The following is a 25276-nucleotide window of genomic DNA, read 5'->3' as shown; positions in this document are numbered from 1 at the left end:
CCAAGGGACTACTTGCTAGGGTGTGGTTGGAGGGACTACTTTACCTGGGAACTACTTCTTGAAGGCTTCGCGTTATTCTGCACTCCTCCAGCGTAACGCTCACCGTGTCTGCAACCTCCTGGCCTGTCTTTAGCCACGCCCGTCACGTCCTCTAAAATTACCTGCAAGGAAGAAAGAGAAGAGAAGAGAACAGAACAAGACTCTTACCTGATGCTCCATCTTGGTCGCTCTGGAGTCACCGCTTCTGCAGAGCTGCAAAGGAAAAGACACCAGGTTAGCAGCGCAACGCTAATACTTACCAGAAGGCTGCTCATTCCAGCGATCCTTAGAAGCACCATCACTCAATCACCTCTCCATCATCCGATCGCTGCTCCGGAGCTGCCGCATCTGTAGAAAACAAAAGAAGACATCAGGTTAGCCGCGCAGTGAGGGAAAGGCCTCATTCAGACTTTAAAATCTTGCGCAGCGCCGCTACTCACCTGAAGGCAGCCCTTCCTCGCGGTCCCGCAAGACATCAACACACACTCTCCACCTTGGATATACCGCACCTGCAGAAAACAAGAACAGGTTAGGTGTGCAGAGAAGCAATACCGTGTGGAAAGATTATTGCATAACGCTGCCGCTAGACCTACCTTGGAAGCCAGCTACCATTTCCAGAAGGGACCCTGCTCCATATTAAGCACCGAGGGGAAACCTGTAAGGAAGAGACACAGGAGTGAACTTTTGGCAACTTGAACTCTTAAGCAATCCACACTTTGGAATAAAGACTTACCCATTGAGTCACAGTTGTCTGGAACTCTGCAGGATCAGTGAATAACTGGATCCTTGAACTACTACGCACCCCTGCACACAGTCGCAGGTTGGAGAGTCCGTCATTCATAACATAAAGGTGAGACATAGCAGAGGGGTGCAAGAAGAAGAGGTCACGGGAGGCGGGAGTTGCCCTTGTCTTTATGGTTGGGTAACATTTGGTTTAACCTTTTAGGCAACCTGCTTTTGTGACAAAAAGGGGAATCAGGGAGACGCAAGGAACCACTCACCAGACCATCCAGCTCCGTTTGGCGCCCCTGTGGAGACCAGGTGAGCCTAACAGGTGGTCAAGCGGATGAGGTGCACACAGCAGAAATACTATGAGCAGGGAGACGCAGGTGGGGCCTTCCTGGCAAACAGGGTGAGAGGCAATAGGATGGCGAGGAGGTTCGTTAGGATACAGAAAGCAAATGGGGCTATGGTGGTGAAGGGTGAGGAGACTACATCCCAATTTGCGGAATACTACCAAGGGCTGTATTCCGAACCAGAAGGAGGGCGGGAGGAGATCTGTGGCTACCTGGAGGGTATGCAGCTTCCCAACTTGGCAACAAAGGCACGGGAAGCATTGGTTAGTGAAGTCACAAGGAAGGAGATGCTTTTGGCGATTCGTAAGTTAAAGGCTGAGAAAGCCCCGGGGGAAGACTGGATCACTACTGACTCTTATAAGCGGTATCAAGCCCTGCTGGCAGCGCTGCTCGCTAAACTATTTAACTCGATAACAGGAGAGCGGTCAATCCCACGAAAGTTCCTCTGAGCATTGATTACAGTGCTACCGAAGCCAGACAGGATCCGACCAGCTGTGTCTTCTACAGGCCCATCTTTTTATTAAACGTGGATGACCAGATCTTCACTAGGGTGCTGGCGTCCCACCTGGAGTCCCATCTTCCGGGACTGGTGCACGCAGATCAGGCAGGATTCATACTGCCTAGGCAGGGAGCCGATAATATGCGGAAGACGATTCCCATTGTTAACTCACCAGAGGGTGTGAGGGGAAGGCTCCCTATTGCTAGCCTTAGATGCTGAGAAGGTGTTCGACAGAGTAAATTGTGCTTTTATGGGGGGGGAGGGGGAGTCCTCTAAGCGATGCGCCTGGGATTGGGAAGATGGAGGCAATGCATTGCAGCCCTTTACTCAAAACAGACAGCCTGGTTGGTGGCAAATGGGAGTGTCTCAGACATTTCAGCTGCAACGAGGAACACGACGGGATGACCACTCTCTCTGTTGCTCTACGCACTTGTGATAGAGCCATGGGCCAGAGAATTGTGCAGAAATTAAGGGATTAAGGGGTGGCAGTCAGAGGGCTAACGTACAAGATGAGCATCTTTGCGGACAACGGCCTGCTGTACATTGCGGGCCCGCTGCACTCTGTACCTTGCTCTATTGTGGGCTACATTGACCCACTGAACAGAATGTCGCCAATACCAAGCTGCATTTGCGCAGAAACGGCAAAATGGTTGCGCTGGCTCCTGTGAGCTCCATGGCCTTAAAACTGCATTTTGCAGCAACAATAAGATCCCTGCACTGTCTTGCCAAGCATACATTGGGCAGAATGGAACAAGGGGACACACTGAGGGAGCGTGCCAGTGTGTTCTGACATATACAGATAGAATAAAGTGAAAAGGCAGCACTGCTTTGCTGAAAGCTTGAAATCCCCATTAAAAAGGAAACTTTTCACCTTTTAACAAATGCTGCTCTGACGCTATTTCCATCTGTTTTTCCTGAAACCACTGTGATTAATAAGGCCCTGCCTTGCCCAGTATCTCTCATTGTGTTTCAGAAAAACCGGGCATGATGTGGGGCCCTGTCAAATCAACTCTGAGGAAAATCAACAAAGAGCTTACTTTTCCCACGGGAAAACGTGTTCATTTTCTTTACAATGTATCAAAGCTACAGCTATCTGAGCCATGTCAATTTAAATACATCTGTGCTTCAAACAAAACTCCTGCATACAAGGAAACTATAGCTGCAAGACAGTGTTGGAATCCAGAGAGAGATGCAAAATCGAATTTAAAGAGAAATGCCAGTTTTTCACCACGCATGTAAAATAGGCTTTGCAAACTCAGAGAGAAAGGCCTGTTTTAAAAGTAAACTGTTGAATGTAAGCCTGCCATTGTCTAGCAACGTGAAGGAGTTTGTTGCTGGGGAAAAATACACACATGGGTTATTTTATTCAACTGGCTTGTTTAATTCAGGACAAAATATAAGAGTAAAACTGTTAACCTATATTGGCTGGATTTTGCAAGTTCCAAACGAAAAATAGGTTTCTGCTTGGGGGGGATGCTACCAAACAGGAGGGCCTCTCTTATCAGATACTAATACCCCAGTGATAATTATTAGGTTGGACAGAATCTAGTCTAGGCTGAACCCACGGACAATGGGAATTCCAGGACAAGGAAGTGCAAAGTGGGGGGGAGGGCAATAAATCTTCAATCCAGATGGGGAAACCCCCACCTTGCTCTGGAGGAAATGACACTTGGTGGCAACTGAAGATAGAAAGAAATGGCCCAGTGACAAATGAAGGACTGCCATTTGCTTCCAAAGACAATTTATGAATAAAAATGTAAAGACTTTTATCTCTGCAGCAAGACTTTGTAAAAATATAAAATCTTGCAGTTTAAAAGTGATTTATTTGGGCTTTCATTTAAGACATGGTAGAATTCACTGACTCTTTGGCAATGAAAATGGCAAAGAATCGGGGATTGCAAGGGAAGTATCCATGATGCCAATGCACATTTTTATACCTACATCCCTTATGTTAATCAACACATGTGTATAACGTTTTGGAATTTTAGGCTGAAGCGTTCATACTCAAAATTACCAAAAGGTCTTACAAGGGCGAAACAATGTCTCACGGATTGCAGAGTTGGAGTGCTATGCTCTACACAAAATATGTAACCTGTGTATATTATTTGCTAAGAGATTTCAAATGTATAAATGTACCGTTTGTGGCAAAATCAGATTTGGGCTAAAATAACTGTGGGAGGTTTTTTGAACATTGTAAACTCACACCATAAATCTGCCCTCCTGTTTTGAAATCCAACTAGTTGAGAGTGAGGTGGAGACTAGCACCCCCTGGCCAATCCCGTCAGAGGTGTGCTTAGTTAAGTCTGCCCAGCCATATACTTGGATGATGTCACTGTGCATTATAAATAAGAGTCCTTGACACGCACACACAGGGACTCGCTGTTCCTTATTTTCGTGCTCTGGCGTTCCTGTTTCATTCATCCTGCTGAGTCCAGATTCCAAATACAAGGCCAAAGCATTGCTGACCCTACTCCAGGGCCCACTACAAAACCCAAGCAGTGCTGATCCTATTCCCAGCAAGGCCCTTGATCCAGAATCAACCCACTAATCTCCCATTTAAAAAGGGGAAAGCTGTGGTATTCTTTGGGAAGCATCCTGAACCAGCCTGGCTTGCTGCCCACTAACTGCTTGCCCACTAACTGCATACAGATGTACCTGTGCCATCCGGTGACCCGACCTGCCCAGCTGTCTTTGCCCAGCAGTCCTTTGCCATGCGCGCTGCCGTGTAGTGACCAGAACCATTGACGGTCCAAAAATCCTAAAACTAAAAGTGGACTTTAAGTATAATCCCTACCCCATAGAAATCCATAGTCTGCTTTGTCTTGCATTGTCATTATCCCACTCTCTAAGCCATCCTACCTTTTATCCTGGTAACTTATTAAAACTGTGAGAATTCTCTGTGTTCTTGCCCTTGATCTCCAAGCGTTAGCGCCACTTTTCTCTTCATTCCTGTCTTGCATAGATCATAAATCATTAGCGATATTTTGATTAAATTAATTTTCCCTCAAGAAAAGGGGTACCGTGCGTGAAGGGTTACAACTGCAGCGTAACGTTTATATTCACGGGTGGCTTTCCTCCTTTTCTTAGCCATTAAATCTACTTTAAGTAAAATTTGCCTTTCACTTTTTAAAAAACGATTGATCTTTTTCACTGCTATGTTTTCCAAAAAACGAACCTCACTCTACATTCCAAATCTCTCTCAATTCACCAGCTAGAGACCTATTTTCACCTCTAGGTTGTACCTGTGATATATAGCTATCCCCCAGCCCAAAAACCACACTCCGAATTAGGGTATTTCACCCGTTTTTATTAAAAACCGTTTGGATGAATTTACACGGCAATTGAAAGGAAATTCAACTTTTACACCTGTCATTTTGCTGCAATATATTTTAAACTTGCCACTTAATTTTCAATTGTGTGCTCTTGGTAATCCATTGCTGGGGATTGTTGGTGTCAATGCATTGTTGCTGTAGTAAGAAATTATATTTACCGCAAAGTTTTAACCGCGCTTCAATTATTTGTCCATTTCTGAGTGTCATTTCATAACATTGCAAGGGGTTTAAAATCTGTTTTCCACTCTAATTTGGTGAGGGAAGGTCGGATTTGGATTCCGTTTTCTGCATCTTATTCCTGATTACTTGCTGTTTCTGTCTATCCAGAATTGATTATTTGTGGGTGGAGGGAACATTGCAGGGGGAAATCCTAACTTGTGTGCTAACTTTCCTAAATCAAAAAGTGCTCCTATTCCCTGGTGTTTTGTATAGGTTACACTAGAAGGTTACATCAAGTGTATTGCATACATCCTCATTGTAATTGTCACCCATTGGTGATTGCTGCCCCATATTAAAAATTGTATGATTTCTTTTGAATTTTAAAATAAATAAATATTGCATTTTACCAACCAGCCTGGTTCATTGTCCATAGTGACCCGGGGTATTTGAAAAGGGGGTGTGATAAGAGTGGTGTACCATCTCAAATTGAATCTGTATAAAATAAGGAGAAAAGCATCTCAGTTGTGTGCTACATACTAGGCCGAGACCAACGTGTGTGTCGCCTGATTGAAATCCTTAACATTATGGATAGCCTGAAGCAGTACGGAAAACTGTCGGGTTTTGAAGTTAACTTTGACAAGTCGGTGCACTGCTGGTTGGGGGACTGTCGGAAACGGAGAGAATATGTGAGGGTGCTCCCATTCCATATACAGGAGGAGCACATTCTATATCTGGAACTACAGGTATACAAACAATTCAGGGACCTGTACACATAGAACTATCTGCCATTATGGTCAATGGTGCGCAAAGATGTGGAACGATGGGAGAGGCTGGGCTTTCTTGGATGGCACATCTAAATTGCACAAAATTGTGGTATTGCCCAAATTCCTGTTCCTGTTTCAGATGCTCCTGAGGGACTTTTTCGATGAGCTAAGAATGGCCTTGCTAAAGCTTCTGTGGGAAGGGGCTAAACATAGAATTGCATACAAAACATTGATCTTACCAAAGGAAGACGAAGGGGTGGGCTCGAGGACCTCCTAACCTACTATATAAAGCGCCACAGTTGCGGGTGCTGGTGTACCATTTGGACCTGGCCTCGGAGAAGCAATGGGTGCCACTGGATAATGCGGTCCTATCACCAGGCCCCCTTGGAGAATGACTGTGGGTTCCCCGCTCTTGTATTCCAAGGAGGGTGCTGACTCAATCGATCCTGGAAGTCTTGTGGGTTCTTTGGAGGGACGGAGGGGAGAATAGATAGTTGTCTACATGGCCGTCCCCCCTGAGTGGCATCTGGGCACCACAAATACGAGACGGGATTGAAGAGCCTTTGGCATTCCATACATGTTATGAGGCCGGGCTGAGCAGGGCGGGCCAGATGTTGGAAGGGGGGCGTTCATTACAGTAGAGCTGCTAGCAGACTGCTTGCAGATGGGCACCCTGTCCATATTCTGCTACTTACAGCTGAAGAGAGTCCTATTGGAGGATAAATTGGGGGTGGGGAGGGTGAACCTACAGACGGGACTGACAGACTTTCAGATACTCCTGCTCACGAGGACGGGCTCCAGGGGACTCGTAGCTCTGCTATATAAGGAGATATTGCTGGCGGAACCCAGGGACCCCAGGATTAGATGGGGACGTGACCTAGGGAGGGAAATAGACAACGCCTGATGGACATTGATGTGCAGAAAAGTGGCAAAGTCGACAGCGTCCTTGCAGTATAGACACCAAGCTGTAAAGGTCCTACACAGTCGGTATTACCTGCCGTCTGCCGGCTGTACTAGCAAAGATGTGCAGGGGATACGACCCACAGTTTGCAATGTGGGGGACTATAGGTCACTATGGTCACATGTGGGGCTGCGGAAGGGTGCAAACATACTGGCGGGAAGTCCTGTCATGGTTTAAAGGGGTTGATGGGATTAATCAGGAACTTTCTCCATGGCGGTTTCTCTTTGGGGTAACGTTGGAGGCAGACGATGATGAGGATGGGCACATGGTAATGGCAATGTTGGTGGCAGCAAGATGCTGCCTTGCCCAGTAGCGGAAAAGTCCAAGGATGCCAGCCGAAAAGGGATTGGGTGGTGAAGGTGTGAGCCATATACGATATGGAATACTTTACACATCTGTTTGAGTCCCGTACCGACATTGAGAGCCAGTGGGTGTCCTTTTTTGGGAAATATGGGTGCTGAAAAATGGCAGGGAGGCGACGGGCCAAGATGGGGTAGGCCTTGGACCGTTGGCAAGGGGCTCCGCCGTCCCAGATCTTTCGTTCAGAGAGGGACCACAAGGGGACACATCCGGTTGAAGTATGGCAGCGTGATGGGTGGATGGTGAATCCAGCTAGATGGCCCTGAGGCTGTCCGATGGGAGGAAGGTTGTCATGGTGGAGGGGAGCCTTACGGAAGTAGCCTGAGTTGGCTGCATAGGTGGGTTTGGGAGGTACGAGGCGTTGAGACTACACAGGGTCGGGGTGGGGGAAATGGTTTCATGAGTAGAGGAAGTAACTTTTGGATGCTGCTTAATTCGCAAACATGAACTCCTGCCCACAGACTAAGTCACTGATGTAAGGCTATGAGATGGAATTTAAAGTGGGGCAGTAGTACAGGGAAGCATTGCTCATTCAAAGCTTGTATTGTTGTATTCAAAATGCCAATAAAGTTCAATTTCTCTCCCCCTGTCATGATCTCTGCTTCCAAAAGGTCAGGGTTTTCCCAACTCCCTTGGAAGCAGATTCATAACCCAGGTTCCGAGTGCCAACCAGTCCCAATTGGGACCTTTTGGACCCAGTCCTGGCGCCAGTGGCACCAGGCTCATAAATATGCCCAGTCCCAGCGCTGGAAGCGCCGGGCTCATAATGCTTGGGTGGACTTACCTGCAGCAGACCATGCTGCTTACTTGCCTGCCAGTTGAGCCTCTGATCCTCTTCTGTTTGGAACTACTTTTCCTGTTGGGTGGGGCAGGAGCCACTCCCTAGGTTCAGAACACTGGAACTCTTCTGGAAAGCAGGAACTCTTTTCTTACCTAGGCGTGGCTGTGGAAGGAGACACCTAAGCACTACAGGAGGCTATTTAAACCACACCCGATGGATGGATCTTGCTTTGCGTTATTCTGCATCCTCTGCAGCAGAACGCTCATCGTGTCTTCTGCATCTGATCCTGGGCCTAAGGAAAAAGGCTTACCATCCTGAATCCAGTCTTCAGCAACACCTATAAAGACAAGAAAGAACAGGTTAGCATTACGGTCTTCAGTGACAGCTCTTCACTTACCTGGGCCATCGGCTGTCACCAACGCCTCGCGCTGCATTCTGAAAGACAAAGGCTTACCTACTCTTCGTGCGCTCCGGAGGTCTTCACACTGCATTCCGGCATCTGAAAGACAAAGCTTACCAACTCTTCCCACGCTCCGGAGGCCTTCGGCGCTGCATCCCGCATCTGAAAGACAAAACAAGGTGCGTTTAAAGACATTGGGGAACTTTAATACTCACGTGCCATTACTCCTTTCCACATCTAACCCAGTGGGTATTCCGGCACCCTGCAGCCACTCCGAACTTGTACCTGCAAAATAAAAAGACAGAGCGCATCGTGAAGCAGGCAACAAGCGCTTACTTACGTGCTTCCAGGCGCTTCTATTCATCACACGGGCTCCATCTTCAACTCACTTCAGCCCGTCATCCACCATCGCCGGAACCCTGCAAAACAAGAGACATCATTACTAAAGACTTTAAAGACATTAGAATTACTCGAAACTTACCGTTCGTGCAGTAAACGACGGACAGCAGTCCTCTGAAGTCAAGAGGCCTGCTCCCCTTATCCAGTGAAGAAACTGGTTACAGCACCCTGCCCCGAGGCAGATGGAGAGCACGGCGTTCACTTACCTAAGGTGAGAGCGTTAACCTGCGGGGTTCTACAGGAGAAGAGAAAGGGAAGAAGAGAGAGACATTCAATAACCAAGTTCATTAATCCCATATTTTCTATCTGCAGACATCTTACCCTTCGAGTCAAACATACAGTGCACAGAGGTCCAGCCCAAAGAGCCAGCCATGTGTTACACATCACCTTTGAAGATACGGTATACGCCCAGTCAAGACCGGCGCCTCTACGGGAATCAGGTGAGCGTTACACCCCCCACGCAAAATAAAATCACCAGTTGTCGCAGTATTATTCTTCCCCCTTTCTCCACTGCATCCCTTGCATGAGTGGTGTCCTGAGCCCATTTTGTATGATGGTATTCTGCATTCTGTCAGCTTTCACCCGAGTTAGTAATCCAATACCCCGTTCCCTATCCTCTTGTCATTGCACCCCTCATATTTTGTGATTGTTTTTCCCCTTTCACTTGCGCAGTTTGACATCACCCCTTGAGGGGCGTTGAATTACCACACGCTGAGCAGATTACAATGACTGCAGGCAGGCCCTCAGACTACATTTTTGGGGTGGGAGTACTTTACTCCCTGACATTGTTATTTGGGAGTAAAATTATTTTGAGGGGATTGGGTCCTCCGACGTATTCCATATCTATGACAGGTAATGTCCACAGCTGTGCTGCTTCGGAAAATCTTTGGCGTCTGCGTCCTGCGTCGATGACGTCGATGCGCCGTCCCAGAGGACCTCCTCCGACGGCCGACGTCACCCGATGTGATAAGTAGGACGCACGACGCCCATAGCCTCAGTTCTGTTTTTTCCGCGAACGCGTTCGCTTCGTGAATCTCGGTACGCCTCGACTCGTTGGAGTTGCTGTTTTCTTTCTCGGTTCGTTGAACCTGTTCGGTTGGTGTGAAGACCTGTTTGTGGCAATGTCTTTCTCATCTTCGACCCCCGCGTCCGGGCTTCAAGAACTGCGGGGACTGTGGGTCCAAGATGTCGGTCACAGACTCGCACGACGCCTGCCTCTGGTGCCTCGGGGAGGCCCACGATACGGACTGTGTCGACTGCCAGTCGCTCACTGCAAAGGCCTTGCGAGAACGCAAGAAGAAACCTGTCGGTAGGTCGGGTGTCTAAGCCCCGGAAGTCGAGGTCTGCGGGGCTTTCGACCGATGACTCGAGGGGTGACTCTCCGTGTCATCGTTGGAAGTCCAGTGGGTCTCCTTCCAGGAGTCGGTTTCGCCACTCCTCCGCTTGTTCTAGGCATTCCAGGAAGCGCCGGCATAGGTCGCCTTCCCCGTCCTCTTCTGAGGACTCCGTCCGTCGATTCCTCCGGGTCGCTTATCCCTCCATGCAAGCGACACCGGAGGAATGGGCTTCCTTCGGGAAGCAGATGCTAGCGATTCTGGAATTGCAGGGCACTGGTCCGTCTGCGCCTCTGAGTGGGGTCGGTCGGCACCGGTCGAGAGACACCGCCCGTACGCCTTCGGGCTCGGGTGGTTGGCACGGCTCGCGGGAGAGGTCCCGCTCGGACAAGGGTAGCCATTCGCGCCATGCCCGTTCCAGGTCCCGGTCCTCGACGCGCTCGAGACTGTGTGATCCTGTGCCATCTTCGAAGAAGACGTTGACGCCTGTGGCGCCGAGGTCGTCGACGATTTCTCTCGACGTTCCGTCTTCGAGGGGGTCGTCGACGCCGTTGGCGCCCAGGTTGTCGAGAGACACGCTCGGAGCTCCGGCTTCGAGGACTGTGTCGACGCCGCAGATGCTGGAGGCATTGCAGCTGACGCCGCCGACTCGCTCGGTGCCCTCGCCGCCTTTTCTGTCGACGCCGACTCGCTCGGCGCCCTCGACGTCTTTCGAGGCAGTGGTGTCAGAGGGGCCCCCGTGGCACGGGGTTTGCCCCTAAAAAGGCTATGGCTAAGGTCCGGCACTGCTTTGGTCCGCAGAGGTCTTCCTCTCCCCGCCTGGAGTACATTTCAGAGGGTGATGAAGGCGCTGATGGCGCCTGGTTCTGGTTTCGGTTCTGGATGACCTTATCTCGGGCCATAGTCAGTTTGATGACCTGAGGCAGTCACTGCATGATGCCAGTGGACTGGACACCTCTCCGGAGGTGGAGTTTTGTCGGCCGGAGCATGGCACTCATGCCGATTCGTCATATCGGCACCTTATGCCTCGGGTTACCGAGTACTTGGGTTGGTCAGCTCCCCCAGGGGAGTTCGTTCAGGATGATCTCACGGACATCCTTGATCTCGGTCCGCCCACTGACCCAGTTTTGCCTTTTCATATGGCTTTGCAGAGAAGGGTGGCAGCGGCTTGGACTGCTCCGGAGAGTCTCGCGGCAGTGGGCAAGTCTTTGTCGCGAAAATACCGTCCAGCCAACTTCAGGCGGCCAACTCCATATGTGCCTTGTCTCGTTTCACACACACTCTGTGGAACTGTGTTGCATTAGCGGCTGATCATATTCCCGAAGGGGACGAACGGGATGGTTTCCTTGCTATGGTTCAGGATGGCAAGGATGCCATGTGTGAGGCCGTTCAGTCGGGTTTGGACTTGGCGGATTGTGTCAGCCGGTCCATGGCGGCGAGCACCGTAATGCGCAGGTTTGCGTGGTTGAGGAAGTCTGGGTTCGCTCCTGATGTGCAGTCCCGGCTCCTCAACATGCCCTTTGACGGTGAACACCTTTTTGGCAGCAAGGCTAATGAGAGCCTTGAGAGGTTGCAGACCTCCAAAGCTGCAGCGAAGTCGTTGGGCGCTGCAGTTCGCCAACCTCCGGCTTTTTGTCCTAGAGGACAGCAATTACTCGTCCTTCAGTAAAGCGAGAGGAGCTAGCAGTCAAAGAGGCCACCGTAGGAGTGCCAGAGGTGGAAACAAAGGTACTCGAGGTGCCAAGGCCGCTCGGGCAGTTGCCTCTTTGCCCTCAGGCAACGCCGCAGCCGCTACCACTCAGTCATGAGGCCAGGTCCCATGGTTCGCCGGTTGGGGGAAGGCTGGCGCAGCATCTTGTAGAGTGGCAAGCCATTACTTCGGATGTGTGGGTCTGGAGATCATAACCCACGGCTACTGTCTTCCTTTTCGGCAGATGCCTCACGACAATCCACCAGGGAACCTCTCTTTGAAGAGTCCGGATCCGCTCCTTGTGCAGGAAATTCAAACCCTGCTGGAGAAAGGCGCCATAGAACTGGTGCCTGTAGCGGAGAGGAACAAGGGATGGTAAACATTTTTGATTTCAAAGAAAGACGGGGGATTGAGACCCATCATGGGCTTGCGCGGTTTCAACAAACTCCTCAGGAAGGACAAGTTCAAGATGGTGACTCTCTCTCAAGTCCTCCAGGCCCTTCAACTTCAGGACTGGTTGGTGTCTCTTGACCTCAAGGATGCTTACTTCCATGTGCCGATCCAGCCCAAGCACAAGAAGTACCTGAGGTTCGCGGTTGGCGACTTGCACTTTCAGTTTCGGGTCCTGCTGTGCGGATTGACCTCCGCCCGAGGGTTTTCACCAAGCTCATGGTGGTGGTGGCAGCGCATCTCAGGAAAGGGGGGGATTCACGTCTACCCCTACCTGGACGATTGGTTTATCAGGGGGAGTTCTCCCGAGCAAGTCCTGGATCATCTGTCCGTCACCTGCCACTCCCTTCACAGGCTGGGCTTCTCCCTCAATTTAAAGAAGTCCCATTTGACACCAACGCAGCGGCTCCAGTACATCAGAGCAGTGCTCGACACATCCCTGGGGCAGTGTTTTCCTCCTCAGGTGAGGGCTCTTCACATTCACCAGATGGTGCACAAGTTTCAGTTTGCCCAGACTCTCCCAGCGTCCGAGTTCTTGAGACTGCTCGGCCTCATGGCATCCTGCATTCTTCTGGTGCCAGTGGCTCGTCTGCGGATGAGATCTTTGCAGTGGGCACTCAAGCTCCAGTGGTCTCAGTCCTCCGGCAGGCTGTCGGGCCCACTTCAGGTGCCGCCCTCGGTAGCCCGGGACCTTCTGTGGTGGGCCGTCGAGGGCAATCTGATGAAGGGTGCCCCATTTTGCCTGCCCTGGCCGGGGGTGACGATCGTGACGGACGCATCCCTCATGGGATGCGGAGCTCATGCCAACGAGCTGACAGTCAGCGGTCGTTGGTCTCCGTCGGAGTCCAGACTCCATATCAATCTGTTGGAGCTGAGGGCCGTCAGGCTTGCCCTGAAGGCTTTTCTGCCGACTGTGCGCAGGAAGAGTGTCCTGATTCTGACGGACAACACGGTGGCCATGCACTACCTCAACAAAAAGGGGGGGGGGCAGGGTCACTTCCGCTGTGCAGGGAGGCGATGCAGCTCGAGTTCTGGGCCATCCAGCAGGAAGTTTCGATCTCGGCAGTTCATCTGGCCGGAAACGACAACGAGACGGCGGACGCTCTGAGCAGGCAGAGCACGATCTCATCAGTGGGAGCCGGCTCAGGAGGTTCTCCTGGAGATCTTTGCCCTTTGGGGGACCCCTCAAGTGGATCTCTTCGCCTCCAGTGTCAACCGGAAGTGCGAAAGGTTTGCTTGCAGGAATTTCCTCCAAAAGGAGCCTTAGGAGACGCATTCGTGGTGGAGTGGTCATTCCCACTGCTGTATGCGTTTCCTCCAGTCCCCGTCATCCTGCAAGTGTTGCGGAGGTTACGGAGGTTCGGTTCCCCGATGATCCTCATTGATCCGACGTGGGCCCGGAGGACGTGGTACCCTGACCTTCTAGAATTGTCCATCTGCCCTCCTCGTCGTCTTCCCTACCGAGACGATCTGCTCTCATGGGAGGGGGGGGGTCAGGTTCTCCATCCAGAGGTCAGATCCCTCAATTTTCACGCTTGGCTTCTGAAAGGTTGAGGTATAAGGATTGGGACCTCCCTGAAGACGTGATGGAGGTGTTGCTCTCGGCCAGGCGGCTGGCAACAAAGTCTCTGTACCGTTGCCGTTGGAGTAAGTTCTGCGACTGGTGCAGAGTTCAGAATGTGGATCCTTTTGAATGCGACATTCCCATGGTTTTGGCTTGCAAGTGGGGACCATTAAAGGTTACCTGGCGGTGCTGTCCGTATTTAAGCGCTCGTCTGAAGAGTGTTCCTATTTTAAGATTCCTTTAATTTCGCAGTTTTTGAAAGGGCTCACTAATGTGTTCCCTCCGTCACCTTTTTTGGTGCCAGGTTGGGATTTGAACCTTGTTCTTAGGTTTCTTATGGGTGCTCCGTTTGAGCCTTTACATTCTTGCCCTTTGAGGCTGTTAACTCTGAAAACTGTGTTTTTAGTTGCGGTTACTTCCGCTCGCAGAGTGAGTTACAGGCACTTTCAGTTAAGCCACCCTTCACTGTGTTTCACAAGGACAGGGTTGTCCTTAGAGTTCGTCCTTATTTTCTTCCGAAGGTGGTTTCGGAATTTCATTTGTGCCAGAAGGTTGTTCTTTCGGCGTTCTATCCTCCTCCACATCCTGGTAAGGAAGAGGAGAGGCTCCATAGGCTTGATCCTAGGAGAGCGTTGAGCTTTTATATCTCGCGCATGTCCCGGGTCAGAGTGGACGATCAACTTTTCATTGGTTACGCTGGAAAGCGTTTGGGACAAGCTGTGACAAAACAGACTTTGTCTCGTTGGATTATTTTAGCTATCTCCGAGTGTTACCACTTGGCGGGTAAGGACCCTCCGGCTGGCTTGCGGGCCCATTCTACCAGAGGTGTGGCTGCGTCTACTGCCCTGCAGAGGGGAGTTCCTATTCGTCACATCTGTGATGCAGCCACCTGGGCTTCAGTGCATACTTTTGTACGTCACTATTCCCTCGATTCCATCAGAGGGTAAGATCTGCCTTTGGCAAGGCAGTTCTCTATTCCGCAATTTGATTGGGCATGCTAAATTTGTATTCTAAATTCTTTCCTACCTCCTTGCTTGGTACTGCGTTGGGAGTCTGTCATAGATATGGAATACGTCGGAGGACCCAATCCCCTCGAAGAACAAGTTACTTTTTTACCTGGTAACGTTCTTTCGATGGGATGGTCCGACGACGTATTCCATATCGCTCCCTCCCTGCCTTCCCCGCTGCAGAATTTCTTTTGCGATTGCAGCTTGTGTTCCGCAAGGCCTTGTGTGTCTGACTGGCAGAAAACTGGTGGCACACGTTCTGGGAAAAAACTATAACTGAGGCTATGGACGTCGTGCGTCATACTTATCACATCGGGTGACGTCGGCCGTCGGAGGAGGACCTCGGGGACGGCGCATCGACGTCATCGACGCAGGACGCAGACGCCAAAGATTTTCCGAAGCAGCACAGCTGTGGACATTACCTGTCATAGATATGGAATACGTCGTCGGACCATCCCATCGAAAGAACGTTACCAGGTAAGAAATTAACTTGTTGTTTTGGGGGAGTTAAAAATATTTTTCATTTTTACTGGAGTATTTTGAGGCAAGTAAAAACGACGTGTATTCGAAGTTTCATTTCATAAGCTTCACATAAAACAATAGTAGAGCTCATTTTTGTCCCATGTGCTTCAGGCTGAGCACATCAACACGGACGTGTAGACGGCACCAACCAGAAGACAATACCAAACTGAGGCTCCGTGTTTAGTTCTATTTTTTAATTAGTACAACACAGCTATGCTGCTAATCTAGACAGAGGACTGCTTGGCTTCAGCAAGTGTGGCAAGAATGTGTTCAGTGGGAAACGAACATCCTTTTTCAGACTATGCATCCGTGTGCACAGGCAGTGGCTGCAAGTGTTTTGTCATCTGCCATCTCATTCTTGGCCGGAAATCAATTGCACTTTAGAAATGTAGAAACCAGAAACACCTGCACGTCCTAAATACCTGAAGTAAACCTTTTGAGTACTGCTAGGCAGCCTGGCATTTAAGCCAAAGTCCCCATCCACCATCCTCTCCCTATGGAAGTGCATGACTGATCAAGAGACATGTACAGTGCTGCAAGTGGGATGGGGAATCGTCTGGAGGGGGTCTAACAAGGGTGTGTGGCCTAAGTATGGTTACCCAACAGATCAGTGTGGTGAAAGGACTGCCTGAGGGGGTCGTGCCTCCTTATTATGAAGCAAATGGAGAGGCATGTACACTATCGTACCCTTCTGATACATCCAACTCTCCATATTTGGAGGTGGGTCATCCTTTAATTCTTTTGGATTTCTTTGTTCGTCCCTATTGGGATATACATGTTCACTCGGCAGTGACTGACTGGTCTTTGGGGCTATGTGATAATCTCTACATAGGTTGGTTCTTTATATTTCTGTGATTCACGTAGGGTGCAGTCAGTATTTGTAGGTGATGGGAAACTTCTAGTCTTGGTGATTGGACTATTCACTTACTCTGTTATAGGAGCAACTGCTGTTTTCATTTGCACCCACTACTGTGCCTTTCATGCCTGGGTCTTTATGTTCACATAAGGTAAATCCTCTGTTCTGCATCAGCAAGGTCTAATATGTGTTGGTCCTGATGAAGCTAGTCAAGTTTGGAACACCACTGAAACGTCCATGTGAATTGTTCCTGCAACGCTGACCCTGGATGTTCTTTGTACCCTTATGCATCCTCAACACTATTTTGGTTTTGCCCTAATTGATTTAGGTCTTGCCTTGGATGTACTCTGTACAGTTCTAAAATCATTTTGTTATGCCCGAATTGATTTAGGCCTGTAGACTAGATTTAGACTAGTTGATTTACTTTTCATTTATTTACTAAATTAAATGATTTCAATTAAATTTGCTGTATGTGCATCTGTATTATGATATATACTTGATTCTCTACAGAGCAAATCGTAATAGATGGTCTTAATGTTTGCTTATTTACAGGTTGTTTCCAAGTAATACTATCTGTCTAGTATCATTTATAATTATTTGAAATATATAATTTTCTTGTTACTCTAACAGCCCTGATTTGAAAAAGATGAGCAAGCCATCGAAACACTTGTAATCACATAGGGCACAAGAAAACCTTGAAATAAACCACAATAAGTGGAGTTTTTTCTGAGCACTGAAAAGGGGGTCATTTGTCCTTTTCGGTAATATGTGAGCGCATGGGACTAAGTTTATGTAGCAACCCAATAAGTTTCATTTTCATAAACGGAGTTGAGGAACCAAGTACTCCGTTGCTACTTTGCCATGCGACCATGAACAACTAAATCAGAAATACAGTTAAGGGCGCTGAGGTCCAGCATAGGATAACCCCAACCCAATTATTTCCTCAAAAGATATACTGATAGTATCATTTTTGTTTTATCTTGTGCATGATTGGTGAAACAGGAAAATAACTTTTCTCTATCCATTTTTTTGCAATCCAGTAGCAAAGGGTTTAGCATTACTATGGGTTTTTATTTGATATATTAAATTATTTGGTTTAACATTTGTAATTCCTGGTGGGACCGTTTCTATTTGCCATGTATTCTCTCAAGACCCCATCAGAGATGGAGAAACTCCCTTAATGTTATACAATGCTGAATGTCAATCCCTAAAACAACTAGTTTATGCATGTGTAGTGGCACCCATTCTACCACATAAATGGCACAAGAATCCCCAAGCGGTCTTGCGCTGGTGGCTGCAGTACAGCATAAAGACATGAACTTGGTATTTGATCACTAAACGTGCTTCTAGAGCAGCTCTTGCAAACACATTTATAGAGCATGTTACACCAGGACAAAGCAGGTTAATCCATCTCACATGAGGCAATTTCCTTGGTGCACGAACACCTGGATACGGAACGCCACTACCTGAAAAGTGCCTGCATCACTACAGAGCATGTTGGGTGAAATACAGCTTTCTATGAATTGTATGTATATTTTGGTCTCCATTTTAGTGTCCACATGGTTGGTAATATGGATATCGGTTAGACTGTTGTATTCCTCCTCCCCTCTTATTCACTAGGACGCTTTGCCTTTCCTCAGTCCTAATGGACGGAGGAAAAGAACCCGGGTGTCCATTCCATTGATGGGCTGTGATCAACTTTCCTATGTTAGACTTCACCCTGGCCTTCACCTTGGTTCTCGTTTCTCATCAGCTTTCAACCTTTTTAGGTTATGCCAAAAAAAAGAATCTTTACAGCCTTTCTCCTCCCTGCACTTCATTATTCTGTGTGTAAATGATGCCTGTGGTAGCAAGCATAGACTCCTTTCTTATTGTCATGCAGACTTCTTTCTCCTCCTTCTGCTGTTTGTCTTCCTCTGTCCTTGGTGGTGTTTGTCGTAAGATCCATTATACCAATATGTACCCCTTTTATTGCCTCTTCTTTATAGTGCCCTCTGTCCCTAGCTGTCATTGACCACTGGTGATTGGATTGAAGGGTTTCAATTTTCTAATGCCTTGCCTCTTATGTCTAGATTCGACGGCCGGGTGGTAGCCAAGCTTCCCTTTGTTCCACTCTCCTACATCCAGGGGCTTTCACACAGGAACCTTTTGGGTGAGGACTATACAGACTGCTCCTTCATCTTCCTGTACATCCTCTGCACTATGTCCATCCGGCAGGTAAGTCCTCTGTACCTTGGTGATGGAGAAAACCTACATGCTGTGCTTGTTTTTCTGGTTATGTTTTCCCTGTTCCCAAATACCTGGCCTGAATCTCTGTGGTTATTCCATGCTATAAGAAAACTGTAAATGCATTTCTCACATTGAGTAGATTCTCTTTGTGGACCAGTTTATTTTGTGTGTCAGTAAAATGCATCTCCTCTTAGCTGAGTTTTCGCACTAGAAAAAGGGTCTGCAACCTGGTTTCGACTTCCACTACCACTCACCATTGACATTGCCGGTTAGGGCTGATGGGAGTTGTAGTCCAAAACACCTGGTGAGCAAACGGTTGCAGACCTCTGCATTAGAAGGTGGTGATTTCCCTTCACCTTCTAGACTACCCAGGCAACCCCATCCTCTTGGTGAGACCATACCCCATGCAGTTGCACCCATTCCAACCCCTCCTTGCAGTTCACGGAATCTTGCAATGGCCCCGAGGTCTGTGCAGTAATAATCAACCTTCAGTCTGTCTGAATAAATCATTCCTAGAAGTATCTAACATAGGATGTTCTGGGGACAGGCCTACACCATACCCAGCTGTGATCCCCTGTCTAGATCTATATAGCAATCAAATGTCAGTGTAGAAAGCTACCCCAGATGGACAGAAAATGGCTCTGATGAACCTTTTGAGGTACAGGAGCTTATTTTACTAGCTGAACCTTTGAACTCACAGTAACTACGAGAATCGAGAATTGACAGGTTTTACTTGAGCAGCAGGACTAACTGAATGAAGGTATACCTGCTCCAGGTTTGGGTCTTTCATAGATTCACAAGTTTGAATAATTCCCCATTATCGGGCTAGAAATTCTTGGTGTACCCAAATAACATAGCGTTACACAAACTGAGACAAACACATTTGAAGGTTTTTAACTTTCAGCCCATCAACCTCACTTTGGACCTTTTCCCATGATTAGTGTAGTAGGTAGGGATAGGGTCCTGCCAAGCGGTCGTCTTCATATACTTCACTGTATGTTGTGTATTAGTATGTCCTCTTCAGCTCTGAGTTTTTTTTGGCTACTTCTCTAACTTTTGAAATAACAAACAACATTTCTGTTCGCTGTATGCGTGAGTTGCTAAACAGCTTTTCAGGACCAACTGCCCCTTTCCTTGGCTGCAGTATTCTAACGGACCAGCTGCAGCCTCACCCCCAAACCTTCGGTGGTGTCTGCAGAAGAAGGTGGGAGTGGGGACAGTCTGAAGGTGGAATTTGTTTTTTTAAGATGTTGAGATATTTGTTTGGGGAAATATCTTCCTTTACAACCCACATTCTCAATGGATATTGGCTTCATCCAGTTTTTAAGCTAAATCTGTGTAAAACCGGCAACAGCTTCATACAAGACTTTGCTGGGCAAGCAGAGATGTCTACTGTTACTCCTAAATGAATCTAAAGTGCAATAGTAATGTCAAAAGTCTTTTGAGACCGACCCACCCTCTGTTTCCAGGGGACAGAACACCTGCAAAGCAAACTCCTTAGCAGAGGACAGCGTCTTCAGTGGAGAACACACATTCCTCCTCAAAAGCTAAGGATTCAGCTGGGAAGTTTCAGAGCCCCTGAAGGAGAGAACCTGCAAAGCATTCACCCAAGCAAGGGTAAACTGGAAGTTACGCTTTCCCAGTCAAAGGCACCTGTCAGGGTTCCCTGTTATCGAGGACCCTCGGGTTCACACTACGCTTTTCTACAACATAAAACTCACGTTGGTTTTCTAGTTTTGCCCTCTTCCGAGGATGCGCGCCACGTGATTACGTCTTGATGCTTTCCGCGTCATTGTGCTTCCTACCCGGACGCTTATCACCGGCACAGACCGTTTGCAGGTAGGATAGTATTTCCCTTGCTCTCCTTAGTTTCTTCGCCTTGTAATTCCTGGTGCTCTTGCAATCCCTGACCCACACTCTGGATACTCCTTCCAACTTTGGTCTCCAGCTCCTCCTGCAATTCACTCTTTGGTGCTCTGTAGAACTCTTGTTGTGCTATATGGTCCTTGTTCCTTCCAACGTCCTTGTGTCAAGGGCTTGATCGCTTGAACGTTGCTTACCAGGTCCTGGCTGCGAAGGTCCTTTCCCGTTCTTCTTGGACGCACTGGATTCCGGGCCGTCCAGGATGAATCGGGGTCTATGCAGGTAGGAGATACAGCTCCCTTCCTTCCCAAGCAGATGTTAACCTGGGCAGGGTCTAGGACTGGGTCTCCCACACCACAGGCTTTGCTGCTTCCCAGATTTTACATTGTGCAATGGAGCCAAAAGGGTCTTACTGGGCCAGGAATGGAAGCGCTGTTGATGTTGTAATCCATCAGAGGAGCCACTGCCTGGAAGAGGTCTCATACGCAGGAAAGAATTGGAGAGAGAAGAAACAAGAGCAAGAGCAGGTGGAGCAAGAACTGAATGGCAGGAGAAGAGGTAAGGAACTAGTGGGTGACAAATAGCTGAAGTAGGCAGGTTTGCAGAATACAGAAGAATCCAGCAAGGCCAGTAGGCAAAAGGCAAGGTAGAGTCCCACAAGAACCATGGAGCGGAAAAGAAACGGACCTAACCCATGGGAGCGTTAAGACGCACTGAGGAGAGAACACGCCAGCCTTTTATACTGGGCACAGTGTTTCTTTAGCATCAGCTGTCTCCTAGAAGACCGAACGCAGCCTTCTGGAATGGAGTCACGTGAGTATAGCATTGAAGGCTGCGTAGTGACAAAAGCACGGTGCCGCCCCGACCCTGGAAGCATCAGCCCAACTGCGACTCCCTCGCGGACCATCCCGCCACTGCCTCCCTGTGCCTGCACACATCCCAGGGTTCGCAGACGGCCATGCGCCCGCCCGCACCACCGGGGATACAATTGCCAGGATACATCGGGTACATGGGGCAGGCAGCACGGAAGCCGATGGGCATGATGCGTAACACTATGCCCCCTCCTGCGGGGGGGTTAGTGGGGGTAACCGAACAGCAGGCTTCCATGTATACCATAGATGAAACAGCGAACCAGTCATGGGGCATGGACTTGAGATGCTGGTTCCCAGGTCCGATCTGCAGGGGTATAACCATCTCAGTGAATCAAATAGTAGAGAGGCCCCTTGTGAAAATGGGAATCACAAATGGAACGAACTACGTACTGAGGAGAGCATTGATGTACACTGGAGCAGGGCGGGCCGACAGACGCCCATAAGTATCTGCATGAAAGGCTTCACCTAGAGACTGGAAACGCAGAGTGAACACAGCAGCAGCGGGTAACCAAAGTTTGTAGGCCACAGATAAAATCTTCTCCAGAACCATAAAAGGGCCCAAGTACTTGGGAGTCAATTTGACGGGTAGGTTACGCAGGGGCACATTTCTAGAGGACAACCACACCTGCTCCCCCCCTCTCCCCCCCCCCCCCTTTGGAGCGGTGTTTCCGGATGACGGTGCTTATCCGCTTGCTGCTTGGCATGGGGCTTGGTGACTTGCAGAATGGAATCTGTGAGTAGGTGGATCCGTTGAACCAGTCGCACCAGGGCATCCACTGAGGGTATCGGGCTGACTGTGATGGATTCCATGGGGGAAAGACGGGGGTGTTGACCGTAGGTAACCAAAAAGGGTGAATTCTGGATGGAGGAATGCCAAGAGTTGGTGTAAGCAAACTCTGCCAAATCCAAGTAAGACAACCAAAGGTCCTGTGTAGCGGTAGCATAACAACAGAGGCATTGCTAGAGTGTCTGATTGGTCCTCTCGATCTGCCCATTAGTCTGGGGATGATGGCCATAAACCGAGTCCTCTTTGTTTTTGCAGGTGCTTGCAGAGCTGTGACCAGAAACAGGCGATAAAGTGTGAACCAGGATCTGATTTTATCTTCGTAGGCAAACCATGCAGGATATAGATCTCATGGAGTAATACATTGGCCATCTGCAAAGCAGTGGGCAAGCCCGTCAGGGGTATAAAGTGAGCCATCTTGGAAAAGCAGTCAACCACTACCGTTATGCAGGTGTTATCAGATGTTGGTAGTTCCATGATGAAATCGACAGCAATGGTATACCAAGATCTGGGTGGTTTTTCAGTGGGCTGCAGCAGGCCGATCGCTCTCTGGCGTGATGTCTTAGACAAGAGCCCATGTATGATATCTGTTTGTGGAATCCAGGCCACCAGAAGGTTCGGGAAACCAGTTCCAAAGTGATCTTCAGACCTCTATGTCCAGCCTGTGGTACATCTTGGCACCCAAAAAGGATCCGTCTCCATAGTTCGGAAGTTGGTACGTACAACAGTTTATGGTAGAATACTAAACCGTTCTTGGTAAGTACATCTTGTTGGTTCAGACGACTGGGTACTGTGGGATCCGCTGCAGTGGCGGAACGGATGAGGTCGCAAAATGAGTGAATGGTAGCCCCAAAGAGATCATGCTGCAGTATAGTTGTGGGGTATTCCCTGAGGCAAGTGTTGAGTCCAGAGATCTGGATAAGGCATCAGCACGAAGGTTTGTAGAGCCGGACATGTGGGTAAGGATGAAGTTGTGCTTGGAGAAAAAGACAACATGGCAAGGACTGCAGATGTTGCAGGTTTCCGGTGATCCGTACGAACAGTCAGTGTGTCGTGGTCCTTATGTATGGTGTCTCCATCGTCTCCATCGTTCAAAGGCTTCCTGAATGGCTAGAAGTTCCTTCTCAATCACGGAATAGCGCACCTCACTGGGAGTTAATTTGGAGGAGTAGTAAGCAATGGGATGTTCCACCAAGGACTGGGCATCAGCTTGTAGTAACACTGCTCCAATCGCTTCATCAGAAGCGCCAGCTTCGATGAAGAAAGGGTCAGCATCATTGGGATGGCGAAGTGTGGCAGCAGACATGAAGGCTTTCTTTAACCTCTGAAAGGCTGCTTCAGCTGATGGACCCCAGTGGAAAGATTGATTGGTATGTAGCACCTGGGTTATGTTCAAGGATAGCTGGGCGAAGTCGGCGATGAAATCCCGGTAATAATTTGTGGAACCCAGGAAACATTGTGCCGCTTTGGAGTTGTTGGCACTCTGCCAGTCCTTGATGGCTTGTACCTTGTTGCTATCCATCTGAATACCGTGATTGCTAAAGGTATGTCCTAGGAAGTTGATCTTCTGCTGGTGGAACATGCACTTGGTGGGATTGGCATATAAATGATTGGGCACCAAATGCTGTAAAACCTGGCCCACGTGTTGCTGGTGTTCCTCGAGGGTGGAGGAAAAGACTAGAATGTCATCCAGGTATGCCCGCCCCGCATGGTGATTCCGATAAGGTCTGAGAAGAGGGTGTCCATGAATCGCTGGAAGATCGATGGTGCATTACACAGCCCGAAGGGCATTACTGTGTGCTCAAAATGTCCCTGTGGGGGGAGGGGGGGGTTTAAAACTGTCTTGCTCCCCCCCTCTTGATCCAGACCAGATGGTAAGCATCCCGCTGATCCAATTTCGTAAAGTAGTGAGCACCCTTCATAGATTCCAGGATGTCTTGGATAAGGGGCAGGGGGTACCAATCCTTCAGTGATGCTGTTCAACTCCCAGTAGTCCACACAAGGCCTCAAGATACCCTCTTTCTCAGGCACAAAGAACAGAGGCGCACCTGCAGGAGACTGGGAAGCCACGATGTACCCTTTCTGGAGACATTCAGGTTTGCAGAATACAGAAGAATCTAACAAGGCTGTTCGGCAAATCCGCCGAACTGCGTCTCCCTCACGGAACATGCCGCCTGTGCCTACACACATCCCAGGGCAGGGTTCGCAGACGGCAATGCGCCCTCCCGCACCCTTGGGGATACAATCGCCAGGATCCATCAGGTAAAAGGTGCGGGCGGCGCAGAAGCCGATGGGCACGATGCTTAACACCTTGATATCTTCGTTCATTCTAAAGTCAGCTTCCATTCTCTTACTCAGTTTCCCTCCTTTTCCAATTTCCTCTTGAACTACTAGATCAGTTATTCTACAGTCCTCTACCTGTCCTTACTTACCTTTTGGATTACCTTCTGCATGCCTCCTACGTCTCTTGGACATATCACTGTACTTGAACTGCTCTACATTTCTACGAGAGGCAAAACATCTTGGGGGTTTTCTTCCCAGAAAGGGGTTCCTACCTTCCTTTTGGACTGCCTTCCGGGTAGGCCTGTCAGGGGTCTGGTCTTCATTCAGCTCCAGCCAGGCCTCCCACTGAGACAGGCCCTATCTCTACAAGGTGAATAGTCCTGACAGAACAGAAAACGGGAACATTTGGATAGTGTCAACGCCCAGCAAAGAAGATCACCCAGAGATCCAGGTAGTAGTCCTGACATCCAAATGTCCATTAACAAGCACTACCACGTCAACTGTAGCCTGCCTGTTGAACAATCATCCGCTGTAATGAAAAGGCCACTGTAAATGGGCAGGCAGCATACCACTATGGCAATATCCCTGTTGACTGGCAAACCTCTGCCAACAAATAACCCTTCATCCACAAGCAACCTTGTCTCCAAGGTGGCATAGTCAATGGACATTGCTTCATCAACATCTCCACTGGCATGGTTGATCTCGACTGGCCTTGGTTGACACCCCCTCATCAGTACCCCAGTCAATGTGGTTCCTGTACGCGACACTACACATTATACCATTTTCCCTGCACTATATTTAACACTCTTCCTAAATACCTTCCTTCTCAAGCCCTTCACTCTGCTGCCTCAGATGCTTCTACAGGCACAGAGTAGGGGGTAGATCGCTTTCCTCTGCTGGTGCCTCCCTTTGGAATGGCCTCCCTTCTCCTCTCAAACTTGAGCCGGACCACCTGAAGTTCCTTAAGCAACTTAAGACCTTAATTTTCTCCTCTGCATTCTCTCTCTCCCTCCCTCCGCCTGCTGACCTACCTATCTGCTGCGCCGAGTGGC

At 49.0% G+C, this 25276-nt stretch overlaps 1 protein-coding gene across 1 annotated transcript in view; it reads left to right on the top strand.

Annotated features, from left to right (window-relative positions):
• The window catches only part of TMCO1 (transmembrane and coiled-coil domains 1), a 363846-nt gene that overhangs the window by 231496 nt on the left and 107074 nt on the right, over positions 1-25276 (top strand). Inside the window, exon 6 of the mRNA XM_069641076.1 lies at positions 18266-18410. Within this exon, the coding sequence (XP_069497177.1) occupies positions 18266-18410 (145 nt within the window). The remainder of the gene's footprint in view (positions 1-18265; positions 18411-25276) is intronic.

This window comes from Ambystoma mexicanum, chromosome 1q (assembly GCF_040938575.1).
Source record: "Ambystoma mexicanum isolate Mex_15411 chromosome 1q, UKY_AmexF1_1, whole genome shotgun sequence".
Taxonomy (NCBI): Eukaryota; Metazoa; Chordata; class Amphibia; order Caudata; family Ambystomatidae; genus Ambystoma; species Ambystoma mexicanum.
Note: the sequence above shows the minus strand (reverse complement) of the source record. Positions and strands in the feature narration are given on the sequence as shown.